Source organism: Oryx dammah, unplaced genomic scaffold (genome assembly GCF_014754425.2).
Source record: "Oryx dammah isolate SB20612 unplaced genomic scaffold, SCBI_Odam_1.1 HiC_scaffold_14, whole genome shotgun sequence".
In the NCBI taxonomy this organism is placed as follows: domain Eukaryota; kingdom Metazoa; phylum Chordata; class Mammalia; order Artiodactyla; family Bovidae; genus Oryx; species Oryx dammah.
The window spans coordinates 35,908,332-35,932,321 of record NW_024070198.1 but is presented as its reverse complement, the minus strand read 5'-3'; the positions used below and the strand labels follow the sequence as shown (position 1 = coordinate 35,932,321).

The 23,990-nt window shown below is 49.0% G+C and overlaps 1 protein-coding gene across 1 annotated transcript in view; it reads left to right on the top strand.

Moving 5' to 3' along the window:
* HSPA12A (heat shock protein family A (Hsp70) member 12A) overlaps nt 1-23,990 on the top strand; it is a 163,902-nt gene that overhangs the window by 123,001 nt on the left and 16,911 nt on the right. The window contains exons 2-6 of the mRNA XM_040254823.1: nt 6,994-7,079; nt 8,560-8,687; nt 11,633-11,819; nt 13,927-14,031; nt 21,359-21,475. Coding sequence (XP_040110757.1) covers nt 6,994-7,079; nt 8,560-8,687; nt 11,633-11,819; nt 13,927-14,031; nt 21,359-21,475 — 623 coding nt within the window. The remainder of the gene's footprint in view (nt 1-6,993; nt 7,080-8,559; nt 8,688-11,632; nt 11,820-13,926; nt 14,032-21,358; nt 21,476-23,990) is intronic.

Sequence of the window (23,990 nt, the reverse complement as noted above, 5' to 3'; positions counted from 1 at the left end):
GGCTGTCCCTGAGGTTCTTTTGTCGACTATTTTTTATTTTAGGAGCGTCTGCTTTGATTAAAGCCATTAGAGCCAGGAGCAGATAAAAAGGTGTCTGGCTTTTACACGTCTCGCGTTTTATAGCAGGAACTCTGATGAAGCCTGTATTTTAATTATTACACCGTTAAGGCAAGTGATGAGTATTAACCTCACAAGTTCAATTAGTTCCTCCTCTGTTACCTGCTTTGGGGTCTAAAAAATCCTGTGGCAGGAGACTTGTTGGTTGATTCCAGTTTTTACTTATTGATATCCTCTACTTGGCTGCATAAATATTTTCATTTATGCATATATTCCTCTTTGCTGCAAAAATTATTTTTTAAGTGACTTGGTTGAAGAATGTTTTGGGGGCCGAGTCACAACGTAAGGGTGAACTTAGGAACACCTGTGTTTATTTATTTAAAATGTTACAGATACTCTTTCATTATTTTTCTTTTAAAAAAAATATTTTTAATTGGAGGATAATTGTTTTACAATATTGTGTTGGTTCCTGTGATACATCAACATGAATCAGCCATAGGTATGCATATGTCCCCTCCTTGAACCTCCTTCCCACCCCATTCACCCCCTCCAGATTGTCACAGAGCACTGGGTTGAGCTCCCTGTGTTATATGCAACTTCCCATTCAGTTCAGTTCAGTCTCTCAGTTGTGTCCGACTCTTTGCGACCCCATGAATCGCAGCACACCAGGCCTCCCTGTCCATCAACAACTCCTGGAGTTCACTCAAACTCACATCCATCGAGTCTGTGATGCCATCCAGCCATCTCATCCTCTGTCGTCCCCTTCTCCTCCTGCCCCCAATCCCTCCCACCATCAGAGTCTTTTCCAATGAGTCAACTCTTTGCATGAGGTGGCCAAAGTACTGGAGCTTCAGCATTAGCATCATTCCCTCCAAAGAACACCGAGGGCTGATCTCCTTCAGAATGGACTGGTTGGATCTCCTTGCAGTCCAAGGGACTCTCAAGAGTCTTCTCCAACACCACAGTTCAAAAGCGTCAGTTCTTTGGCGCTCAGCCTTCTTCACAGTCCAACTCTCACATCCATACATGACCACAGGAAAAACCATAGCCTTGACTAGACGGACCTTAGTTTGCAAAGTAATGTCTCTGTTTTTCAATATGCTATCTAGGTTGGTCATAACTTTTCTTCCAAGGAGTAAGCGTCTTTTAATTTCATGGCTGCAATCACCATCTGCAGTGATTTTGGAGCCCCCCCAAATAAAGTCTGACACTGTTTCCACTGTTTACCCATTTATTTCCCATGGAGTGATGGGACCGGATGCCATGATCTTCGTTTTCTGAATGTTGAGCTTTAAGCCAACTTTTTCACTCTCCTCTTTCACTTTCATCAAGAGGCTTTTTAGTTCCTCTTCACTTTCTGCCATAAGGGTGGTGTCATCTGCATATCTGAGGTGATTGATATTTCTCCCGGCAATCTTGATTCCAGCTTGTGCTTCTTCCAGCCCAGCGTTTCTCATGATGTACTCTGCATATAAGTTAAATAAGCAGGGTGACAATATACAGCCTTGACATACTCCTTTTCCTATTTGGAACCAGTCTGTTGTTCCATGTCCAGTTCTAACTGTTGCTTCCTGACCTGCATACAGATTGCTCAAGAGGCAGGTCAGGTGGTCTGGTATTCACATCTCTCTCAGAATTTTCCACAGTTTATTGTGATCCACACAATCAAAGGCTTTGGCATAGTCAATAAAGCAGAAATAGATGTTTTTCTGGAGCTCTCTTGCTTTTTCCATGATCCAGCGGATGTTGGCAATTTGATCTCTGGTTCCTTTTCTAAACCAGCCTTTTCTAAAACCAGCTTGAACATCAGGGAGTTCATGGTTCACGTATTGCTGAAGCCTGGCTTGGAGAATTTTGAGCATTACTTTACTAGCATGTGAGATAAGTGCCATTGTGCGGTGGTTTGAGCATTCTTTGGCATTGCCTTTCTTTGGGATCGGAATGAAAACTGACCTTTTCTAGTCCTGTGGCAAACTTCCCATTAGCTACCTATTTTATATATGGTAATGTATATATCAATATTTCAATGTTACTCTCTCAGTTTGTCCCACCCTGTCCTGCCCCTCCTCTGTCCATAAGTCCATTGTCTATGTCTGAGCCTCTATTCCTGCCCTGCAAATAGGTTTATCAGTACCATCTGTCTAGATTCCATATATACACATTAATGCATGACACGTGTTTTTCTCTTTATGACTTGCTTCACTCTGCATAACGAGCTCTAGAGGAAAACTCAGATTTATTTTTATATTCACTAAACTAAAAAGATGCAGAGTAGATAAATGACCTAAGTAATGGTAAATCATCTATGACTAATGTCAAAAAGACCTGAGGATTATTTTCTGGTGGTAGAAAGCTTCCGGTCTCTTCCTCCTCCGCCTAATTCTATGGCTGGTACTTTGCATTCTTGAAATATTCTGTGTTTTTCTGATTCCATGATGTGAAATCATCAAATCCCTCTATGTTACTGCATTTCAGGGTACTTAATGCTTGAAATGGAAGATGTTTTGAGGATCTGTTTAATCTAGTTGAAACAGCGGAGTAGGTATTTCTTAGAACTCCCAAGATGCCTCGGCTCTGCCCTGGACCACACTTCTGGTAAAGCATTTTTTCTTTAATCTGTTTTACCAGCACCTATCCCTACCTCTGCAGATGGGCATCAGTTTTATTTTCATCCGTTTCCTTTCTCTCTTCCAAACCTGCACTCTAAAATTCTCTATTCTTGTCAGACTTTTAGCATTGCCTTTCTCCTCTGCTCCTGAAATGCCCAAGTCACTCCGTGTGTACTGAACTGGAATATTATGTAGATGGGAGGCGTCTCAGGGCAGATGTTATTATATAGGCTTTATGGAGAAGCATAAACAGGGTCACAATTAATGACAGTTGGTGTTTCTTACTGTAGATAATGGCTCAGGTTTAACTGGTAGCCAGAATACACAGCACGTACCTTGTACATTAGACATTCCATGTTATCAACTCTCTCTTGCTGCTGCTGCTGCTAAGGCGCTTCAGTCATGTCCGACTCTGTGCGACCCCATAGACGGCAGCCCACGAGGCTCCCCCGTTCCTGGGATTCTCCAGGCAAGAACACTGGAGTGGGTTTTCATTTCCTTCTCCAATGCATGAAAGTGAAAAGTGAAAGGGAAGTCGCTCAGTCGTGTCCGACTCTTAGTGACCCCATGGACTGCAGCCTACCAGGCTCCTCCATCCATGGGATTCTCCAGGCAAGAGTACTAGAGTGGGTACTATTAGCTTAGATCTGCCAGTTATCCACAGAACAACAGATAATATTCCATTGACCCTGTTGTTTCTTTTTAATCACCTATTAAGTGAAAGCTCTGAAGATTGGTTGGTGTTGAAGCGTAGGTAGCCAGTGGAAATTTGCTGTGTGCCACAGGGAGCTGAAACCCAGTGCTCTGTGACAACCTAAAGAGGTGGGATGCCGTGGGAGGTAGGAGGGAGGTTCAAGAGGGAGGAGACATACCTATGGCTGATTCATGTTGATATATGGCAGAAATCCACATAACATTGTAAAGCAATTATCCTTAAATTAAAAAGAAATACGTTAAAAAAAAAAGAAAAAGATTGGTTGGGATTATTAGCACAGCAGAAAACAACACATCCCTCAGGGGCTAAAGTAGTCATTTCCATATTCTTTTCCCTAAGAATCTTTGAGCACCTTTGACATCTTAAATAGTTAAATAAAGAAATATTAGCTTGAGAACAAAGTCGTCACTGCAGACTCTGTATATTCCTGTGGTGGATCGATGCACATAAACTGGTGAATTATCGTTGATTTGGGATCTATAGAGCTACAGATATGGGTGTGCTTCATATGCAAATGTCTATAAAGATCTTACTCCTCCATACTTTCCATGCAAATCAGTTTTAAATCATCTCACAACGTAGCTCCATTTAAATTTCTAATGGAGAACAGCCGTGAAGTTCAATTGCCTCTAGGCCTGGTTGAGCGATCTTGTCAAATGATTTATTTCCACTGAACCAGAGGCAGGGTGGGAGGGAAATAGAAGGAGGTACTGGGAGAACCAAAAAAATCTTTTGATTCTTGTCCTCACATATCCCGGAATCCTCCTGGGGCCCAAGGCATGTGTTCTGGGTGTGGCCCAACACATGTTCTTTTCCAAGTCAGTGGGCCATGCTCTGAGAAGGGCTGAGTGATGGGATAATTAGAACCAAGCAGTCAGCGGGGTGGATAGTTTGTCTGCTGATAATAGCTTGTTTGCTAATTGCCAACACCAGATTTTCTGGGCAATTAGACATTTGGTTTCCTCCAAGACCTTCTGTGCAAATGTGGACACATGGCCCGAGGCCTTCCAGGTAGCAGGTGGAGAGAGGGTGGCTCCCGGTACAGAATGGCATCTCTCTGATGCCACTTGCCCCAGGGGTGGTGGGGTCAGGGCAGACTTCTCGCTAGTAGAGATGCTGAACTTCCCCTGCTTTTATGGAAGGAGCTACCCTATGCTGGGTGATGAGCAAAGAAGCTGAAGTTTGTGGGCTGGTCCAGGAGCCAGGCTTATGTCTCCATTTTCTTTTCAAGAGCATTGAGCCAGGATGCTAGTAGAACCTGAAACTGCTTCCTCTCTCAGATGAGCAAGTTGATTTTTTTTAAATAATTTTTTTATTGTGGTAAAGTATATATAACATAAAATTTTCCGTTTTAACCATTTGAAGGTGTGCAAATCAGTGGCATCAATACATTCACAATGTTGTGTAACCATTACTACTCTTTCTAAAACTTTTTCTTCATCCAAAATGGAAATTTTGTATTCCCCATCCATCTTTGCTCCCTCAGCCCCTGACTACCTCTAATCTACTGTCTGTCTCTATGAATTTGCCTATTCTGTTTTCGTATTGGCTATCTACATTTCATTTGCCTGTTCTGAATATGAGGTGATGTTTGTCCTTTTGTGTCCAGCTTACTTCACTTAGCATAATTTTTTCTGGTTCATCCACGGTGTATCATCTATGAGAATTTCATTCCTTTTTACAGCCAAATAATAATCCATTGAATGGATGTACTGTATTTTTGTTATCCATTTATCTGTTGATGTTTACTTGGGTGGTTTTCACTTTTTGGTTTTTGTAAATAATGCTGCAGTGAACGTGCACGTACAAGCATCCTTGTTTTCAGTTCTTTTGGGTAGATACTCAGGAGTGGAATTCCTAGAAAGGAATTGGGTCTATGGTTAGACTATATCTCACATTTTAAGAAACGACCAAACTGTTTATTACAGCTGCTGTACCATTTTGCATTGCCACAAGATATATACAGGGGGTTTCAATATTTCCACATCCTTGCCAGCATTTGCTATTTACTTAAACAAATATATTGTAGCCATCCTAGTGAGTGTGAAGCCGTATCTCATTGTGGTTTTGATTTCCCTATTGACTAATGAGTGCATTTCTCTAATGACTAATGAGTTAAGCATCTTTCACATGCTTATCGACCATTAGCATATCTTCTCTGGAGAAATGTCTGTTTAAGTCCTTTCCCCCACAGGTTGATTTTTGGTCTCTGTACTTAACTTGCTTCTGCGCCTTTCTCCCAAAGGTTGGAACTGAGCCTCATCGGGAGGAGAGGGAACAGATGCCTGCAGAGTGGGGAGGTGGCTGTGCAGATTCGAGGCTTTGCATTCCCTCGTTCATGATTCCTTTTATTCCCTCAACTCGTTTGGCACCCACTGTAATGATGCTGTTTGAGTTCTCACCAAGCAGGAAAAGAGATCAGTAAGCGCGTGGGATTAACCAAAGTGATTTGGCAGCAGACGCAGATGGAGCCACTCCTGGTGCCTCCCCAGAAGCAGACAGGTCTTTCTCAGATACCTCATAGATTCTGGGTTTCCTTGACCACATATTGTTGTAGCAAATTACTCATTTTTTCCCAGCAGGTAATTAGTCTATATACTGAATGGAGCAGTATTTGCAGAACTCCTTGGATGGTACCTGGGACTTGTCGATGCCAAGAGCCTAGCCATCACCTCTCCAGGGAAAGCCCACCATCCTTGATCTGCTGCCCTGAAGGATCCCAGTCCCAGGCAGTGGGCAAGGAGAGGGGAGGGAGCTTCCAGCACTGACCAGGGCCGGGGACGACTCCCCCTTGGGAACTCATTCCTGGGGGAGAGCCATGGGGCTCTGGCAGGGTTTCAGAAGTTGTCTGAGTAATTGGAAGAGCAGCAGGGCAATCGACCAAATGATGTTCAGGCTGCCTCGCTCCTGGCTCTTCTCTCTTTTGACCTCTGTCTGTTTGGGACCCTGACTGTGGGCCCAGGAACGCTAATCTATCTGTCTTTCTGCTGTGGTTTTTCTTACTGAATGTCCAAACCCTTCAGCATTGCTGAAGCGAGCGAGTTCCCTGTGTTCTGGCAGGGCCTCATGCAGGAAGGAGGGAGGAGGTGATGCCTTTACTAAACAAAGGAGTTCTGGAAGTCACAGCCCTGTCCTCGTTTCTGGTGATTAGGGTTGTTAATCTTGGATGGGGTCCCATAACCCTTTGGAAACCTGAAGGCTGTGGATGACCTTCCAAGAAAATGAATGCAAAATTTGCACATCATCTCAGGGGGGCTACAGTCTTCTCTGGTCCATACACTGGTGCCTGGGTTAAGAATGGGCTCTACAGAAGGTAGGTTTAGGGACTGGGCAGCCTCTGTGCTAAGTGCTGAGAGATTGACTGCACTTAGGGAGAGGCTTGGTGGTCACTGGGAGAAGGGGAGCATCTCATTTGTTCAAGTTTTAAATACCAAATATGGGGCAACCAGATCAGATACCCTACCGTTCTGGGTGGAGTTCAGCCTGGCCCCACATAAGCTGGCTTTCCAAGGACGAGAACACTCCCTGCAGGAGCAAAGCCACGCAGTCCTCATTTCAGCTCTCCAGCTCAGCCTGCACCACCTCTAAGAATGCACTTGTCTTTCCTTTCAGAAACGGCCCCCACGTCTGCATATTCATCTCCAGCCCGGAGCCTGGGGGACACAGGAATAACACCTCTGTCCCCTTCCCACATTGTGGTAAGAAGAGTGTCTGTGTGGGAGGGTGGGTAGGGAGGGGGGAATGTATGTGCTGATCACCTTTGCTTTCTGAGTCGGCTTTCCCTACTCTGGGTCAGAAAAGGCCTTCCGTGGTGTGACTGGTGCTTCTGCAGCCATTGGCCTGCGTGTGGATAACACGAGCAGGCAGCGGGGAGCAGCTCTTTAAAGATTCAGGGTTCAGAGACTGCAGGGCACCCTCTTGGGAGGACACAGCCACATCTGGCCAGTGGGCGAATCAGTGAAAAGCAGTGGTTTTTCCAGTGCAGTTAAGTGCTGTGACCAAAAGCTGTGGCTGTAGCTGCCTCTACCAGCTTGCCTGGGCGGTGTGGGGGTGGCTGGTGGGGGTGTCGGGAGGGGGGCGCTGGAGACTGGGCATTGCTTCCCACGCTGCCCCAGATGGATATTGTGGGGCAGCTGTTCAAGGCGCTTACATGTAGCCAACCAGAGAGAAGTACCTGGAGGGAAGGGCGGTTTTATACGAGCTGCTCAGACCTGCAAAGAAGACACTGCTGAGAACTTCAGAGCCATCACTAAGGAGGGACGCCAGCTTGTCCTGGTTTTCCCAGCACCGTCCTGGCTTCCATGGAAAGGCCTGTGTTCTGGAATTCCCTCGGGCTTGGGAAGACTGAGAGGCTTGGGCACCAAAGAGCTGGGTCCTCTGGTTTTCAAACTCTGTACCCCGAGGGTTCCCTGGAAAAGCTTCAGGGTCACCTAAGGGGATGGGGCACAGTGTGACGAAAGGCCACATAGGTAGGGCTGTCACCCCCTGCTCTAACCAATCAATACTCTTCAGATCCCAAGTTGATTGGTATAATTTGAAGTTCTGTGGGTGTTAATAAGGAAGTCTACACTGCTTTAAAATTTTGGGGGGAAATCTGGAATGACTTGACCTACTCACTTGACAGATGAGGAAAGGCTCTGGGCCCCAAGGGTCACATGGCTGATTGTGGCAGGACTGGGCAGGGTTCCTGGTATGCTGAGCCCTACACCCCCGCCCCACACACCCAAGCAGATGGAGGGGTCACCTGGCAGGTACACAGGGCACAGCTGAGCAGGGTCTGGAGGTCTGTGTAGGGCCTGGGGGAGGCCAGTGGGGGGAAGGGGAACCACTGGCTTCCGGTTCAAACGGAAGCGTTTCTGTAATTTGCCAGGCTCACCCATGGTTGATAAAGGATGTGGTGCACATGTGTAGGCAGGTGACCTCCCCAGTGACCTGGCCTGGCCCTCCACTCAGGAGGACACTCCATTTCTCCCTGAGTTGGTCGGGGGTGGGGGTGGGCGGCGTGAACAGGAGGCAGGCGTGTCCTCTCCCCAGGGCTCACCACGTGGCAGACTTGAACCAAACGTGGAATGTCCTTCTATCTGCAGTGGGTGCACAGTGGGGCAGGGTGGAACCTTCCAGAAAGCTGGGCTTGACTGCCCCTACCCACACCCTGTACCCCACTTGGTGTATCTGCAGAATGATGCCGACCCGAACGTCTCTGAGCAGCAGACGTTTCTCGTGGTGGTAGCCATCGACTTTGGGACCACGTCCAGCGGCTATGCCTACAGCTTCACCAAGGAGCCAGAATGCATCCACGTGATGAGGTGAGCATCAGAGGGGCAGGGGCTAGCGCCAATCACTTGTCACTATGGAGACTTGGGGGAGGGCTCTTGGGGAGGGGAGAGGGAATAATCCAATGAGCAGATGAATGGTACTTAGTATGCAGGTCTTTTCCTGGATTCTGGCCCTGCTTGGCCTAATTTCACCGTGCCACTTTGGGCAAGCCGCTTCTGATCTCTGGGCTCCAGGTTCCTGGTCTGTAAAGTCACTGGTTTAATTCCGACTTAGCTGGCTTGGGAAAGGGCCTAGAGAGTATGTTGGAAACTTCCAGCATGCCGCCTTGGCAAGAGGCACTGACTTACAGGATGTTTGTGATGGAGGAGATCCAGGTTTCTCTCTGTGTGACCTCAGGCAAAGGACTTCCCTGGTGGCTCAGACAGACAGTAAAGTGTCTGCCTACAATGCGGGAGACCAGGGTTTGATCCCTGGGTTGGGAAGATCCTCTGGAAAAGGAAATGGCAACCCACTCCAGTAGTCTTGCCTGGGAAATCCCATGGACAGAGGAGACTGAGAGGCTATAGTCCATCGGGTCGCAAAAGGTGGGACACAACTGAGCAACTACACTTCACTTCACTTTCAGACAATTGATGAACCTTCTAAAGCTCAGTTTCCTCCTCTGTGAAATGGGGATAATGCAGTACCTGCTTCTCAGAGTGTGTGTGCAAATGTGGTGAGATTTCCTATCAAGTGCTTTCTTATTGTTTAGTCACTAAGTCATGTCCAACTCTTTGTGACCCCATGGACCATAGGCTCCTCTGTCCGTGGGATTTTCCAGGCAAGAATACTGGAATGGGTTACCATTCTCTTCTCTAGGGGCTCTTCCCAACCCAGGGGTCAAACCTGCACTGCAGGCAGATTCTTTACCATCTGAGCCACAGGGAAGCCCCCACAAACTAGAATCAACATTTATCGGCTTCGGTATTGTTGTTTTAAGAAGTTTATCTCTAAAGGGAGAGTCATACAGTGAAAATTGACAAAAGGGAAAGGAGCAGAAATAACTTTGAACTTGCTGGGGAGGAATTACAAAGCCTTCACAGAGTTCAGGGTCTCTAGGGGTGTTATCTTAGTAATTGTAGAGATTTTGGAGGAAGGTTCTACCTGAATTTATTTCAGCCAGAACATATTAATATCACCTTGATCCAGACTGACAGAATTATGAATGAGAGAGTTTAATTTTTTATATTTAAATAGGAATGGAGAATTGAACATTTGAAGGGCAAAAACTCTGGAATTCCATTACCTACTGGAAATGTTCATGGTCCTGGAAAACCTATTTCTGAAAGGTTGTGTGTGGAACGCATCCCTGGTCCAGGCACCAGTGTCGGCCTGGGACAGTGATCATCTCTGCATCTCAGCGGGGTCACCATGGGGACTTGGCTCCCTGGGTGGATGGGGCTTGACTGGGAAACTGGCCAGGGATGACTCCGGCCCCATCTGCGTGGCAGGTCTAGGTGAAGGTTGGCTCTCCATCTGGACTGTGATGGCGGCGGCAGGTGTGAGCCCAGCCAGGAGGGCGGCCACCTCCCCCAGAGGGCAGGCTGGGGAGAACGATGCTCTTCCCCTAGTGCACTGTGTCTCCCCCAGAGGCTGCTTGTAGGGGTCGTGTGGCAGGACTGGAGCCACCTGCTGAGCCAGGACCTGGTAGAGGAGACAGCATCCTGTCCTTCTGGCAGCCAGGGCTTCGCTCTTATGGCCTCAAAGAAGGGAGAAGCATCCAGTCACCTGTCTTCTCCACTCTCTTTACTTTTCTCCTTCTTTCTGTCTGTGAGGAGGATGGAAGCTTTTCTGGGGCTCAACCTACCCACTGCTTGCTCCATCACACTTCCCATCAGTTCCAGGATCTAATGCCATCACATCTTCCAGTCTGTACTCACCCCTCCTGGCTTCTGCCTCCTCTTTAGCACACAGACATGCAGGATATGGTCCCTTCCCTCCATCAGAGCCATTCTGATGAGAGCCGTTCCGATCAGCGCTCTCATCCACCTGCCACTGTGACTGTCACCCAGGATGGGGGCCCCCGGGTCTGTTTCTTGCCTGAATCTCTTCCTGGCTTGCACCTTCAAGCCCATCCTGGGAGTTCAATGCCAGCACTTTCAAATAAAGCTCTCCATGTTTCCTCCTACCTACTTCTTGGTCGGGACTGCTGGCATCTGTGAGGGGCACTCTATCCTCCAGACTCTCCAGCTTGAAACCTGTGGGGTGCCCTGGTGCCTGCTCACCAGTGAGGCCATTTGGCTTGGTTCTCCTTCTGGATGGTTCCTCCCCATCATCCCCTCTCTGTCTTCCCAGGACTCTCTATCCTTGTACGAGCTCCCTCACTTTGAGACCTCAGCTCTGTTCTCAGCCTCCTGGCTTCCAGTCTCCCTCTCTTTAGTCCAGTTTGGTTTGGGTCAACAACAGCTCTGATTCTGTCCTGCCCCTGCTCTAAAACCTTTAGTGACTCCTTATTACTCACTGATTAAATCTCTCACTCTTCAGGGTCCTCACCACCTTTCCAGTCTCGTTTTCCCCACCCGAGCATAATCACTCTCCTCATTTACACGCTTTCTCCAACCCACACAGTCACTGGCATTCCCCATACATGCCCTGTGCTTGCCCCTCTCTGAACAGCCTGAAGTCCATCCCTCTTTCAACATCTGGCTGTCTGTCCATCCTTCAAGTCTCTCCTGAACCCTGCATTCTTTCCAAGGCCCCCATCTCTCTGCCTCCGTTGACCTCTCTGGGCTATCTCCCTGGACCCTTCATCTCCATCTGATGAGGCAGGTATTTATGTGGTGTTTCTCCCCTGCCTGTTTCAAAGAGAATCCATCTGCTATGAGGGCACCTGTAGCAGCCACTGTGAGCACCCACATCTGTACCAGCCTTGCACACAGTAGGTGCTCACATCCGTGCAAGAAGGCCCATAACCTCTGCCTTTCCTTGGCGGCAGGCGATGGGAGGGAGGCGACCCTGGGGTGTCCAACCAGAAGACTCCGACCACCATCCTGTTGACTCCAGAGAGGAAGTTCCACAGTTTCGGGTATGCCGCCAGGGACTTTTACCACGACCTGGACCCCAACGAGGCCAAGCAGTGGCTGTACCTGGAGAAGTTCAAGATGAAGCTGCACACGACTGGGGTGAGCCAGCCTCTCCCAGGCCCCAAGTGCCTGAGAGCCAAGGTTCCTCCAGCCCTTCCAACCCTTGGGGGCCCTCAGGTTTCTCCCGAGCAGAAACGAACATCCACTCACTTGATTTTAGAAACAGCCTGGAGCACGCCACGCTTTGGACCACACGGTACATTTTCAGATGCACACACGGACAGGGAGATATTCAGAATATTTAGCAACTTGTTTGCTTTGGAAATCGACCCATCAGAGAGACACTGGCTGGATGGAGCACAGACATAGGGGGTTAGGGGGGGCCCTGCTGTTCTGGGAGATCCCCCTTCAGTTGCTGGATTATGGGAAATCAAGGGGTCCTGAAGGAAGGACTCAGGGGCTGGGAGGCCTTTTAGGGGTTCAGGGTAGTGGCTATTAATGAACCAGTTTGGAAGTAACAAAACAGCTAGCTCATTTAACCCTCTGTTTGGGGAAGGAGGTGGCTCAGGAGATTAAGCCTCCCCCCAATAATTGGAGGTTCAGTGCCTGAAGCAGTTTTGCTCCCTACTTTCCAGGGTTCAGTAAGATGGCCAAGTCGATTAGGACCCTCCCCTGAGCTTCATCAAAATGTTGGTCCCTAGGATACAATTTTTTCAGTTTAGCAACTTATCCCTTAAATTTTCCTCAACATGCACAGTGAGAGATGCAGGATGCCGATAGTGTTTAGGACCTCAGACCCTGAAGCCAGATGGTCTGGGTTTAAATCCCGCCTCTGCCACCTTTGCGATACTTAATCCAAGTCATTGAGCCTCTCCTGCCTTGCTTTATCTTATCTGTGAAATGGAGGCACTACTTGTGCTTTTCTTATGGGGATGTAAGGATTAAAGGAATCAAAATACACAAAGCCCTTAGAACCAGGCCAGTCTTTAGCAAGTTAAAGTCAATTGCTACCTTCTGTTAGTATCGCTTTTATCTGTCTACTGTTAAGGGTTTGCAGATGACAAAACAGATGTGACTGGGGAGATCCTGAAGCCATCACTTGGCCTTCCAGGGCTCTGTGCTCATCCACGTGGTGGTCTCTCTCTCAAGCAGACCAACATCTGCTCGAAAAGCATCCTTCCTGTTTCACCTGATGGGATTCGGTGGCTTATAGCAGTCTCCTGCAAGTGGAAGCCCAGAATTTCTTCAGTTTGAATTTTTCAATTCCAAGCCCATGTTTTCCTGGTAGCTGGAAGCGGCCTGGGAGCCACCATCCCAAAGCTGGGGTATCTTTGCTTAACCCCAGGTGTTGGAGTAGTGAGCTTGTGCAGATGGGTTGCGATGACGGGCAGGTCCCACAAGGCCAGTTTAGCACTTGATACTCCTTCATGCTCCAAAGGCAAAGGCTAATTACCCAACCTGGATCAATCCAGAGGCCACACTGATTTTTTCCCCCCAGTGGTGATAAGTCTGCTGGTTCCAGGAGACTTAAGGGCTTCCACCTGATGTTTGCTCTGCCCATTCCCACTCCCTGGGGACTATTTTCATCCTTTTTTAATGACCTCAGTCCATCTGGCATCTCACGGAGCATCTTCCACCCAAGGACCACACTCAGCAGCTGCTGTGGCTTCTGGCAGGGGAAGAAGGCAGTGATGCTGGGCTCCCAGTGGATTAGACAGCACAAGCCTTAAAATAGGAGCCCTTCTATTTTTGTGACTTGGTTGGCAGCTCATCGGGTAGTGAAAGCTTCATGCCTGTTTAGTGCCATGCACATCAGCGAGTTGGCATGATTATCTAGGCCTCGATTAGGAGGGTTCCCAAGGGTGACCATCTGTGTCCATGTGTGGAAATAGTATGTAAATTGCATTGGGAGTGGCGGCTGCTGCCTTTTCTTTCTTCCCCAGCTCTGTTGCTACCCCAAGACCTCTGCTCCCAGAGGGTCGAAAAGAGGGAGGGAGGGAAGCAGGGGAAATGGGATTTGAGGGGGCACCCAGGGCCTCCTACACAGTAAGGGGGCGATGCTGCCAGCCCTGTCCTGGGGGCATGCCATCCTAGTCTGTGGGAAATACAAACATGGTTCACTGGGATTCCTGGGTCTCTGAGTGGCAGTGCCTAGAGCCAGGAGGGAGGCTTTCTTCTTCCTATCTCACTTCATTTTCCCCTCCAGGACCTCACCATGGATACAGAGCTGACAGCAGCTAACGGCAAGAAAGTCAAAGCCCTTGAAATCTTTGCTTACGCCCTGCAGTACTTTAAGGAACAAGCACTGAAGGTAGGCACATACCAGAGCCTGTGCTGGGGAGGGACACCTGCCCGCTAGACAGTCTCTGGGGCGAGAATGTGGGCTTCGTATTCAGAAAGCAGGATGCCCCCATGTGCGCTGCTGGTGGGGAGGGTACATGGGGCAACTGCTGTGGAGGACAGCCTGGCAGTTCCTCAAAAGGTTAAACACAGGGCCTTCCCTAGCAGCTCAGTGGTAAAGAATCTGCCTGCCAGTGCTGGAGACGGGGGTTCGATCCCTGGTCCGGGAAGATTCCACATGCCGCAGAGCAACTAAAACCCATGTGTCACAGCTATTGAGCCTGTGCGCTAGAGCCTGAGAGCTGAAACTGCTGAAGCCCACACATCCTAGAGGCCATGATCCACAGCAGGAGAGGCCACTGCAGTGAGAAGCCCCACACCACAAGAGAGTAGCCCCTGCTCCCTGCAAGGAGCAAGAGAACCACGCAACAAGGAAGACCCGGCACGGCTGAAAACTAACTAACTAAGAAAAAAAGGTTAAACACAGAGTGAGCTGGAGGCTCCAACCCTAGGTGTGTACTAAGAGAGAAGAAAACATTTATTCACATAAAAACCTGTGCATGAATGTTCACAGAAGCACTGTTCATAGTAACCAAAAAGGCAGAAACCGCTGACATGTCCATCCGTGGATGAATGGGTAACTAAATGGGATCCACCCATTTAGGCTGGAATATTATTCAGCCTTAAAAAGGAATGAAGTACTGATATATGCTGTGACACAGATTAACCTTGACAATATGATGCTAAGTGAAAGAAGCCAGATACAAAAGGCCACTTAGTGTAGGATTCCATTTGTAGGAAATGTCCAAAAGGGGCAAATCCATGGAGACAGAAAGTACATGAGTGATTGCCAGAGGCGGGGGCGGCAGGGGGGCGGGGTGTATGGGAGTGAGGAGTGATCCCAGGGGTATGGGTTTCTTTGGGGGGATGATGAAGTTAGGCAGTGGGAATGTCACACCACCATGTGAATATACTAACACCCACTGAACTGTACACTTTAAAGGTGAGTTTAATGGCATGTGAATTATATCTCAGTAAAACAAACGAAAGAAGGAAACATAGGAGACGCACGTCGCAACTGTGGGATCCTGGGCAAGGTGCTCAACCTCTCTGATACCCACGTACCTAACATGAAGAGGGAGGCAGGCAACTTCCCTGGGGGTCGTTTGATAATAAGTGAAAGATTGAATGTCAAATGCCTCCCATGGGGCTCAGGAAGGAGTAAACACTTGGCCAATAGTTGCTGCTGTTTCTCTCCATGGCTCATACTCCAGACCCCGTGGAAGAAGCTGACCCGGTGAATAAGCCCCCCTTGTTCAGCCCTTCACAAAGGTTTGTTCAATGATGGCTCAGAATGAAGAAAACAGCTAGTTTCCCAGTGGAATATAGCGGTCTGCTCAGAGTCCCCTCCCATGGGCATGGTGACGAGTGGGTATAGATCAGGGGATTAAAAAGCCTTGTACTGAGCTCTGTCTCAAAAGAACTGGGAACCTCAGAAGCATTTGGTATTATGGGATCACTAGAAGAAATTTGGGGCTTCCTGGGTGGCTCAGTGGTAAAGAATCCATCTGCTAAAGTAGGAGACGTGAGTTCAATTCCTTAGTCGGGAAGACCCCCTGGAGAAGGAAATGGCAACCCACTCCAGTATTCTTTCATGAAGAATCCCATGGACAGAGGAGCTACAGTCCACGGGGTGGCAAGAGAGTCAGACACGACCTAGTGACTAAAATAACAAAACAAACAGAAGAAATTTAGTGAATTCTTGAAATAGAATAGAATTCTAGAAATAGAACTGCGTACGTGCATGCTAAGTTGCTTCGATTGTGTCCCCAACCTTATGGACCGTAGCCAGCCAGGCTCCTCTGTCCATGGGATTCTTCAGGCAAAAATGCTGGCGTGGATTTCCATGCCCTTCTCCAGGGGATCTTCCAGACCCAGGGATCAAACCTGCGTCTCTTTAGTGTCCTGCATTGGCAGGTTATTTACCACTAGCGCCACTTGGGAAGTTCAGAAATAAGGCTGCTGCTGCTGCTGCTAAGTCACTTCAGGAGCCAAAGAAATGAGAATGTGACACTGCTTTCATCCGTTCAAGCACCTTTTGTTTTGAGTACTTCCTGTGGGCCGGGTCCTGTGTGAGTTCTGGTTGTGTGGAAACAAACTGCAGTGGAGTATGCAGATGATTGGTGGGTGTAGGGGATTCAGTGAAGGCAGAGATTCTACCCAATGACAGCATCAGGGACTCCCCCTGGCGGAGAGGGGTTGGGGGCTTCTGCCACACAGCAGCTGGCAGGGCAGGTGTTTCACCTGGTAGAACGGCCCAGGAACAGCTCAGGGGAAATAAAGCATAGCCGATCGCTGGGGGAGCAAGTGGTTTGGAGCAGGCGAAGGGCAAGGCTGCAGAGAGAGAGGGAACAGTGAGCGGGGGACAAGATTGTGCAGAGTCTTGAATGCCAGCAGAAGGAATCCTTCCTGGGTCGTGGGAGCCCTCACGGGACTTCTCTCAGGGCAGTGAGTGGCCTCGAGGGCAGTGTTAGAGGAGGGGAGACCGCCGTGGTCCTCAGGGCCCGCAGTGGGAGAGGAGTGACCTGTTGGCAGCTCTCTCAGACGCGGGCGCAGGCCCGAGGGCTGAGGGCGAGGCTGACGCGCCACCTGCGGGCTCATCTGAGGATCGTGAAAACCAAGGAGATAAACGGATGTGATGGAGGGAGGGAGTGGTTCATTCTGTGAAAGGGGGTGGGGAGAGGACTCTAGGGAAGGGAGTGGGAGGGAGACAGAGGTGGGTTCACTTCAGGAAGCAGGTAGCGACCAGTCAGAGACAGGAGCAGGGAGGCCAGTGGGGACCCATGGAAAGGGAGCTGCCATGGGTCCAGTTCACTTCAGTCGCTCAGTCGTGTGCAACTCTTTGCAACCCCATGAATCGCAGCATGCCAGGCCTCCCTGTCCACCTCCAACTCCCAGAGTTCACTCAAACTCATGTCCACTGAGTCGGTGATACCATCCAATCATCTTATCCTCTGTCGTCCCCTTCTCCTCCTGCCCTCAATCTTTCCCAGCATCAGGGTCTTTTCCAGCGAGTCAGCTCTTCGCATCAGGTGGCCAAAGTATTGGAGTTTCAGCTTCAGCATCAGTCCTTCCAATGAATATTCAGCACTGATTTCCTTTAGGATGCACTGGTTGGATCTCCTTGCAGTCCAAGGGACTCTCAGAGTCTTCTCCAACACCACATTTCAAAAGCAACAATTCTTCGGCGCTCAGCTTTCTTTATAGTCCAACTCATATCCATACCTGACTACTGGAAAAACCATAGCTTTGACTAGATGGACCTTTGTTGGCAAAGTAATGTCTTGCTTTTTAATATGCTGTCTAGGTTGGTCATAACTTTTCTTCCAAGGAGCCAGCATCTTTTAATTTCACAGCTGCAGTGAAAGGGAGCCGCCGTGGGTCCAAGAAGGCCTCAAAGCAGGGGAGGAGGTGGCCCTCTGTGGGCCTGCAGAGAGGGATTCCAGAGGGACTGACTGAGTGCCCAGAGGAAGATGCAGGCATGAAAGGAGGCCGGTTGGGGCAGGGTGTCTTCAGGTTAAGACGAGGAGGCATGGGAACTCGGGGAAAATGTAGGACTTGAGAAAGTCTGTGACTCTGGAGCGTGTTTCAGGTTAGCCATGACGTGAGGACAGGCCTGAGCAGCCCATCTTTCAGGGGAGGGAGGGATGGGAGGGGGCAGAGGTCATCAGACACAATATGGGTGAATGAGGGGTGGTTGTGTACCTGTTGGCTCAGCCAGAGCCTTCAGGAACTTTCTCCCAGGAGGGAACATGTTGTGAAGAAAAGTCTGAGGAAATGTATAGGAACTGGGTCCTTCCCAAGAGGCTGGCTGGTGTTCAAAGGGCAGGTGGATTCAGAGCAGCGGACTGCTGCAGACTGCTGCACGTTGGACCTGAATAAGGTCGAGTAGATTTTCTCAGAAATCGCATCCCTGGAGCGGTCTTGTTGTTCACGAGGGACAGTCGGTGAAAGTGCCATGACAGGGAATGTTCAGTCAGTGCCAGCTTCCTTCCCTTCCAAGCTGGTCTCCACCCTCTGGTGAACAAACAGCCCAACCAGACAACTTTCCATATGGCTAGGAAAGCCCGTCGTTCATCTTTGAGCCTTTTCCTGTTTAAAGAGTTTAAAATAGGCTGGATGGTTAATATAGGCGGCACCCTTAGCATCCCTCTCAACCCATTACAGTCTCACCTACTTTTACAGCCCAATGCAGAGAAATCAGTTCAGTTCAGTTCAGTTGCTTAGTCATGTCCGACTCTTTGCGACCCCAAAGAGTCTGGACTGCAGCAAGCCAGGCTTCCCTGTCCATCGCCAACTCCTGGAGCTTGCGCAAACTCATGTCCATCGAGTTGGTGATGCCATCCAACTGTCTCATCCTCTGTCACCCCCTTCTCCTACCTTCAGTCTTTCCCAGCATCAGAGTCTTTTCCAAGGAGTCAGTTCTTCACATCAGGTGGCCAAAGTATTGGAGCTTCAGCGTCAGTCCTTCCAATGAACATTCAGGACCGATTTCCTTTAGGATTGACTGGTTTGATCTCCTTGCAGTCCAAGACTATCACCTTGACCTCCTGTTAGAAAGTGAAAGTCACTGTCATGTCTGACTCTTTGTGACCCCATGGACTATACAGTCCGTGGAATTTTCCAGGCCAGGATACTGGAGTGGGCAGCCATTCCCTTCTCTAGGGGATTTTCCCAACCCAAAGATCAAACCCAGGTCTCCTACACTGCAGGTGGATTCTTTACCAGCTGAGCCACCAGGGAAGCCCTCAAGGAAATAAAACATGATCAAAAAAATAAACACAAAAATAGACACACACAGAAAATGACTGTTTTACTAGCAATCCTACTCTTGGACATATATCCAGAAAAGATGAAAATATACATGCAAATTTAAAAAGATACATGCACCCCAAGGTTCATAGGAGCATTATTTATTATACAGTAACAAGGACATGGAAGTAACCTAAATGTCCATTGACTAGATGAATAGGTAAAGAAGATGTGGTACAAATATACAATGGAATATTACTCAGCCATTAAAAAGAATGAAATAATGTCATTTGCAGCAACGTGGGTGGACCTAGAGATTGTTGTATTAGTGAAGTAAGTCAAAGACAAATATCATATATCACACATGTGTAGAATCTAAAAAATGATACAAATGAACTTCTGTATAAAACAGAAGTAGATCCACAGACATAGAAAACATGGTTACCAAAGGGGAAAGGGGTGGAGGAGGATAAATTAGGAGTTTGGGATTAATAGACACTGTGCTGTGCTATGCTTAGTCGCCCACTCTTTGCAACCCTGTGGACTGTAGCCCGCCAGGCCCCTCTGTCCATGGGGATTCTCCAGGCAAGAACACTAGAGTGGGTTGCCATGCCCTCCTCCAGGGAATCTTCCCAATCCAGGGATCAAACTGAAGTCTCCCATATTGCCGGGGGATTCTTTACAATCTGAGCCACCAGGGATGCCCAAGAATACTGGAGTGGCTAGCCTAACCCTTTTCCAGGGGATCTTCCTGTCCCAGGAATCAAACTGGGGTCTCCTGCATTGCAGGTGGATTCTTTACCAGCTGAGCCACCAGGGAAGCCCTTAACAGACACTACTATGTATAAAATGGAAAAAAACAGGACCTTCGTATAACACAGGGAATTGTATTCAGCATCTTATAATAACCTATAATGGAAAAGAATTTGAAGAAGTATATATATATATCTATATACATATATCTATATCTCATTCCTCAGCTTCCTCCCTGGTGAGGATAAGGGGTATATATTTCTGAGGTAGCTCAGTGGTGAAGAATCTCCAGCCAAGCTGTAGACTTGAGTTCAATCCCTGGGTCAGGAAGATCCCCTGGAGAAGGAAATGGCAACCCACTCCAGTATTCTTGCTTGAGAAATCTCATGGACAGAGGAGCCTGGAGGGCTACAGTCCTTGAGGTTGCAAGAGTCGGACATGACTTGGTGACTAAAACAGCAGCACTGGGTTTGATTTCAGATTTGTCTGGGGAATATGGCAGCGGGAGGGGAGGGGCAGGTGGCGTGAGCACTGATCAGAGGTCTTCTTTTGCCTTCATGGGCCTGATTGAGACCTCTGATGCTTCTACCCACCCTGTTTATCCAGGTGGGTCTCACTGATTTTTTTTTTTAAGTATAGTTGATTTGCAGTGTTATGCCAGTCTCTGCTGTACAGCAAAGTTATACACATATATACATTAAAAAATATATATTCTTTTCCATTATGGTTTATCCCAGGATATTGGATATAGTTCCGTGTGCTGTGCAGCAGGACTTTATCGTTTATCCATTCTAAATGTAATAGTTTGCACCTACCAACCTTAAACTCCCAGTCTAACCCTCATCCTCTCCCTCTTCCCCTTGTCAACCATGAGTCCGATCTCTGTGTCTGTGAGCCTGTTTCTGTGTGTAGGTAGGTTTTACGTTAACTGAAAGTCAAGGGCAGCACTATTCTTGCTAGGTCATGTTGCTCATACCCTTCCCAGCCTGCCAGGAAAACCCCCCCTGATGTGCTGGGCTTGCAGTAAGGTGAGTGAGTGACAACTCTGATTACAAATGCCACCAGCTGCTAAACATTCCTGTAGGCCAGGCACTGTTCAGATCCGAGACCAAAAGTAACAATTTCGTTAAGACCTTTCTTGGCCTTTAGCATCAGGATAGACCCGGGTCTGGGTGCAGAGTTTGGCTCTGCACCTCTCTAGCTGGTCAGTCATCACAGAGATACTGAACACGTCTAGGCCTTAGTTTGCCATCTGTAGAAAAGGGGCCGTGCCTACCTTTTCCAGACAGGATTCTCAAATGGGTTCATGGAGATGGGGTAAGGAAAGAGCTTAACAAGATTGACATGGCAGAGGAAGCTGTCAGGAAGTGGAGCTCTGAGAAAACGATCAATCCTCCCAACAATGATATGAGCTTATTATTATCCCCATTGTGCAGATAAGGAAGCTGAGGCCTGAGAGGTGGTCACTTGCCCTAAGTCACAGGACTAGGAAGTGACCAAAGGCCTCAGATCTGCCCGCCTCCACCTGCAGCCACATCCAGTGAATGAAGGAGCCGGTTAGCTCCGTTTGCTGAAAATTCAGACAACAGATTCTTGTTCCTGATGCTGGTTAGGTTCAAGGGGCTGCAGAATAGACAACCCAAAAGTTTGTGGCCAAGAAACCTGGATTTTTGGCGAAGCCGCAGGAGGACTAATTCTGCCCACTTGACCTGCTGCATTTTCTCTGACTTCAGGAGCTGAGCGACCAGGCGGGTTCGGAGTTCGAGAACTCTGATGTCAGATGGGTCATCACAGTGCCTGCCATCTGGAAGCAGCCGGCCAAGCAGTTCATGAGACAAGCTGCCTACCAGGTGAGTGCAGGGCTGGGGGCAGGCGGGGGGCCCAAGATGCACACGGTGGTGGCCGTCACCCCACTCAGCTGTCCCCCAGCATTCACAGGCCTCCTCAGGAGGCAGCAAGAGGTCGCCCACAGCCAGGAGGTCAGGAGCCTTCTCATTCCTCAGCTTCCTCCCTGGTGAGGATAAGGGGTCTGATGGAAAAGGGGAGGGGCTGGCCTCGGTTTTCTTTCTGGCTTCATTCATTTCCAGGTCTTGTTGTCAAGGCCTGTCTCTCTGAGGTCAAGGGCTGCCTCTCTGAGTGGGTAGCGGGGGAGTGTAGGGAGAAGCCCCTTACACTGAGGAGGTCAAGGGGGATGCCGGGCTATGGGGCAGGGGGTGTGGTGTCCTTTGGGCTTTGGCACCTTGGGCAGTAGGAGCACCAGCAGCGCCAACAGCAAGCCCATCCTTCATGGGTGCTGGAGGGCATCACTGGGGCCACAGACCCTCGTGGCCTCCACCTCTCACACTTGCAAACAACTTGTGCCGTGGAGGGGCTCCCATGAGGGGCTGACTTCATGGCGGGAGTGGCCGGCCATACTGACCTGCTATTATGATCCCAGGACAGAGTGGGATCCTTTGTGCTTAGTCTCCTGGGTTAATAAATGAGTGCTCACCCTGGGAGTCAGCTTCCAGAACCTTCCACCTGAGCAGGCTGGGGACCATCACCCATGTCTTCTGCTATGCCTCCTGGAGTGAGCTGCCCTTCCCAGGAGGCACACCTCTAATGCTGAGTGTGTGGCCACAGGCTCAAAGGACCTTTTCTTTCAAAAACCTCAACTGAATCCACCCTGAGCACTAACCCTGGAGAAGGAAATGGCAACCCACTGCAGTATTCTTGCCTGGAAAATCACGTGGACTTCCCTGATGGCTCAGACAGTAAAGCGCCTGCAATGTGGGAGACCTGGTTTCGATTCCTGGGTCAGGAAGATCTCCTGGAAAAGGAAATGGCAACCCACTCTAGTACTCTTGCCTGGAAAATCCCATGGACAGAGGAGCCTGGTAGGCTACAGTCCATGGGGTTTGAAAGAGTCGGACATGACTGAGCGACTAACACACACACATACTGAGCACCAGTCAGATGGCCCTGGGCACCTTAAATTGTCCTCCATGCCTGGGGCTTTACTCCAGGTGGCTTTACTCCGGTTCAGGGAAGGACAGTGTCCCCTCCTCACCCCACCTCTGTTCCCCTCCTTCCCCCTCCACTGCCCCAGCCTGTCTCCTCTGCTCTCCCCTTCCTCTGTTCAGCGTGAGAATCTGGTTCAGTCTATGCATCTGCCAAAAATAGATTTGTTTTTATAGGGATGAGGAAAGCGGGTAGAAGTTCCAGAAACAGACAACTTCTTTAAATAGGAAGAGATTCAAGTGCAGTTTCACTGCCCATGGGAGCCCTGGGCATCAGGGAGCTCTTCCTAGGTGTCAGCCCTCAGGCAGAGTCCAAGGATCCAGAGATGGGACCTGGGGACCCGAGTGTCTGCTGAGACGCTGTCCAGGGGCCCGAGTTTTCCCAGGAAGGATCCTCAAGATTCATCATTTGGACTTTTTCATTTTCCAGCCCTCAGGAAGACTTCAGCAACAAACATGTGACCTGGAAACGGGGCAGTTCTTATTTTTAGCCTGAAAAAGTAAGCGGTGCAGAGACTGGTAGATTCATCAGGGCTGTGGAGTCCTGGGCCGGCTCTTTAAGGGCTGCTTCTCTGGGTGGGTAGCAAGGGAGTGAAGGGAAAGACCCGTTACACTGAGGAGGCCAAGGGCGGAGCCAGGCTGGTGTGGATGGGGTGTCCTCTGGGCTTTGGCACCTCGGGCAGTGGGAGGGCCCGCAGTTCCTGGGCAGGGCCCAGGTGACAAGCATGGATGAAGGGGTGGGAGGATTTGCTTCCCGAGGCCAGGAGATGCCCTGCCAATGGACCTGTCCTCTCCTTACCAGGTAACGTTTGTCCAGGGCACTGTTTGTGCAGCTTAATGTGGGGCTCTTTTTGATACTTGTGTTCAGTTTACAGTCACTGGATGGATTTGAAGATGGCAGGGACCATTTGTTCATTCATTCTTTGTTCACTGTTTCATTTATTCATTAAACAAGCCTGTGTTAGCAGCCTTCTTTGCCAGGATGCAATAGGTGCTCAGGTCATGGGACAGGGGCCCTGCTCTCAAATTGCTCACATCCAAGTGGCTGATTGAAGCCATGTGTACTTCTGGGAAGGGATCTGTAGCATGTTAGGGGCACCCTCTTTAGCCTATCTTCTGGAAGAGTCTTCAGGACAAAGTGAATGGAGTTTGCTACTCTCCCAAGTTAGCATTTCTCCACCTCTTCCTTCCTCACCTCCTGTTTATTATACAGAGTGAGAATGGTGGCTGTTAATTTTCTTATGTGTCAGCTTGACTGGGCTTAGGGGTATCCAGATATTTGGTCAAATGTCATTCCAAGTATTGCCATGAGGGTGTTTCTGGATGAGATTAATATTTACATTGATTGACTAAATAGAGCAGATTG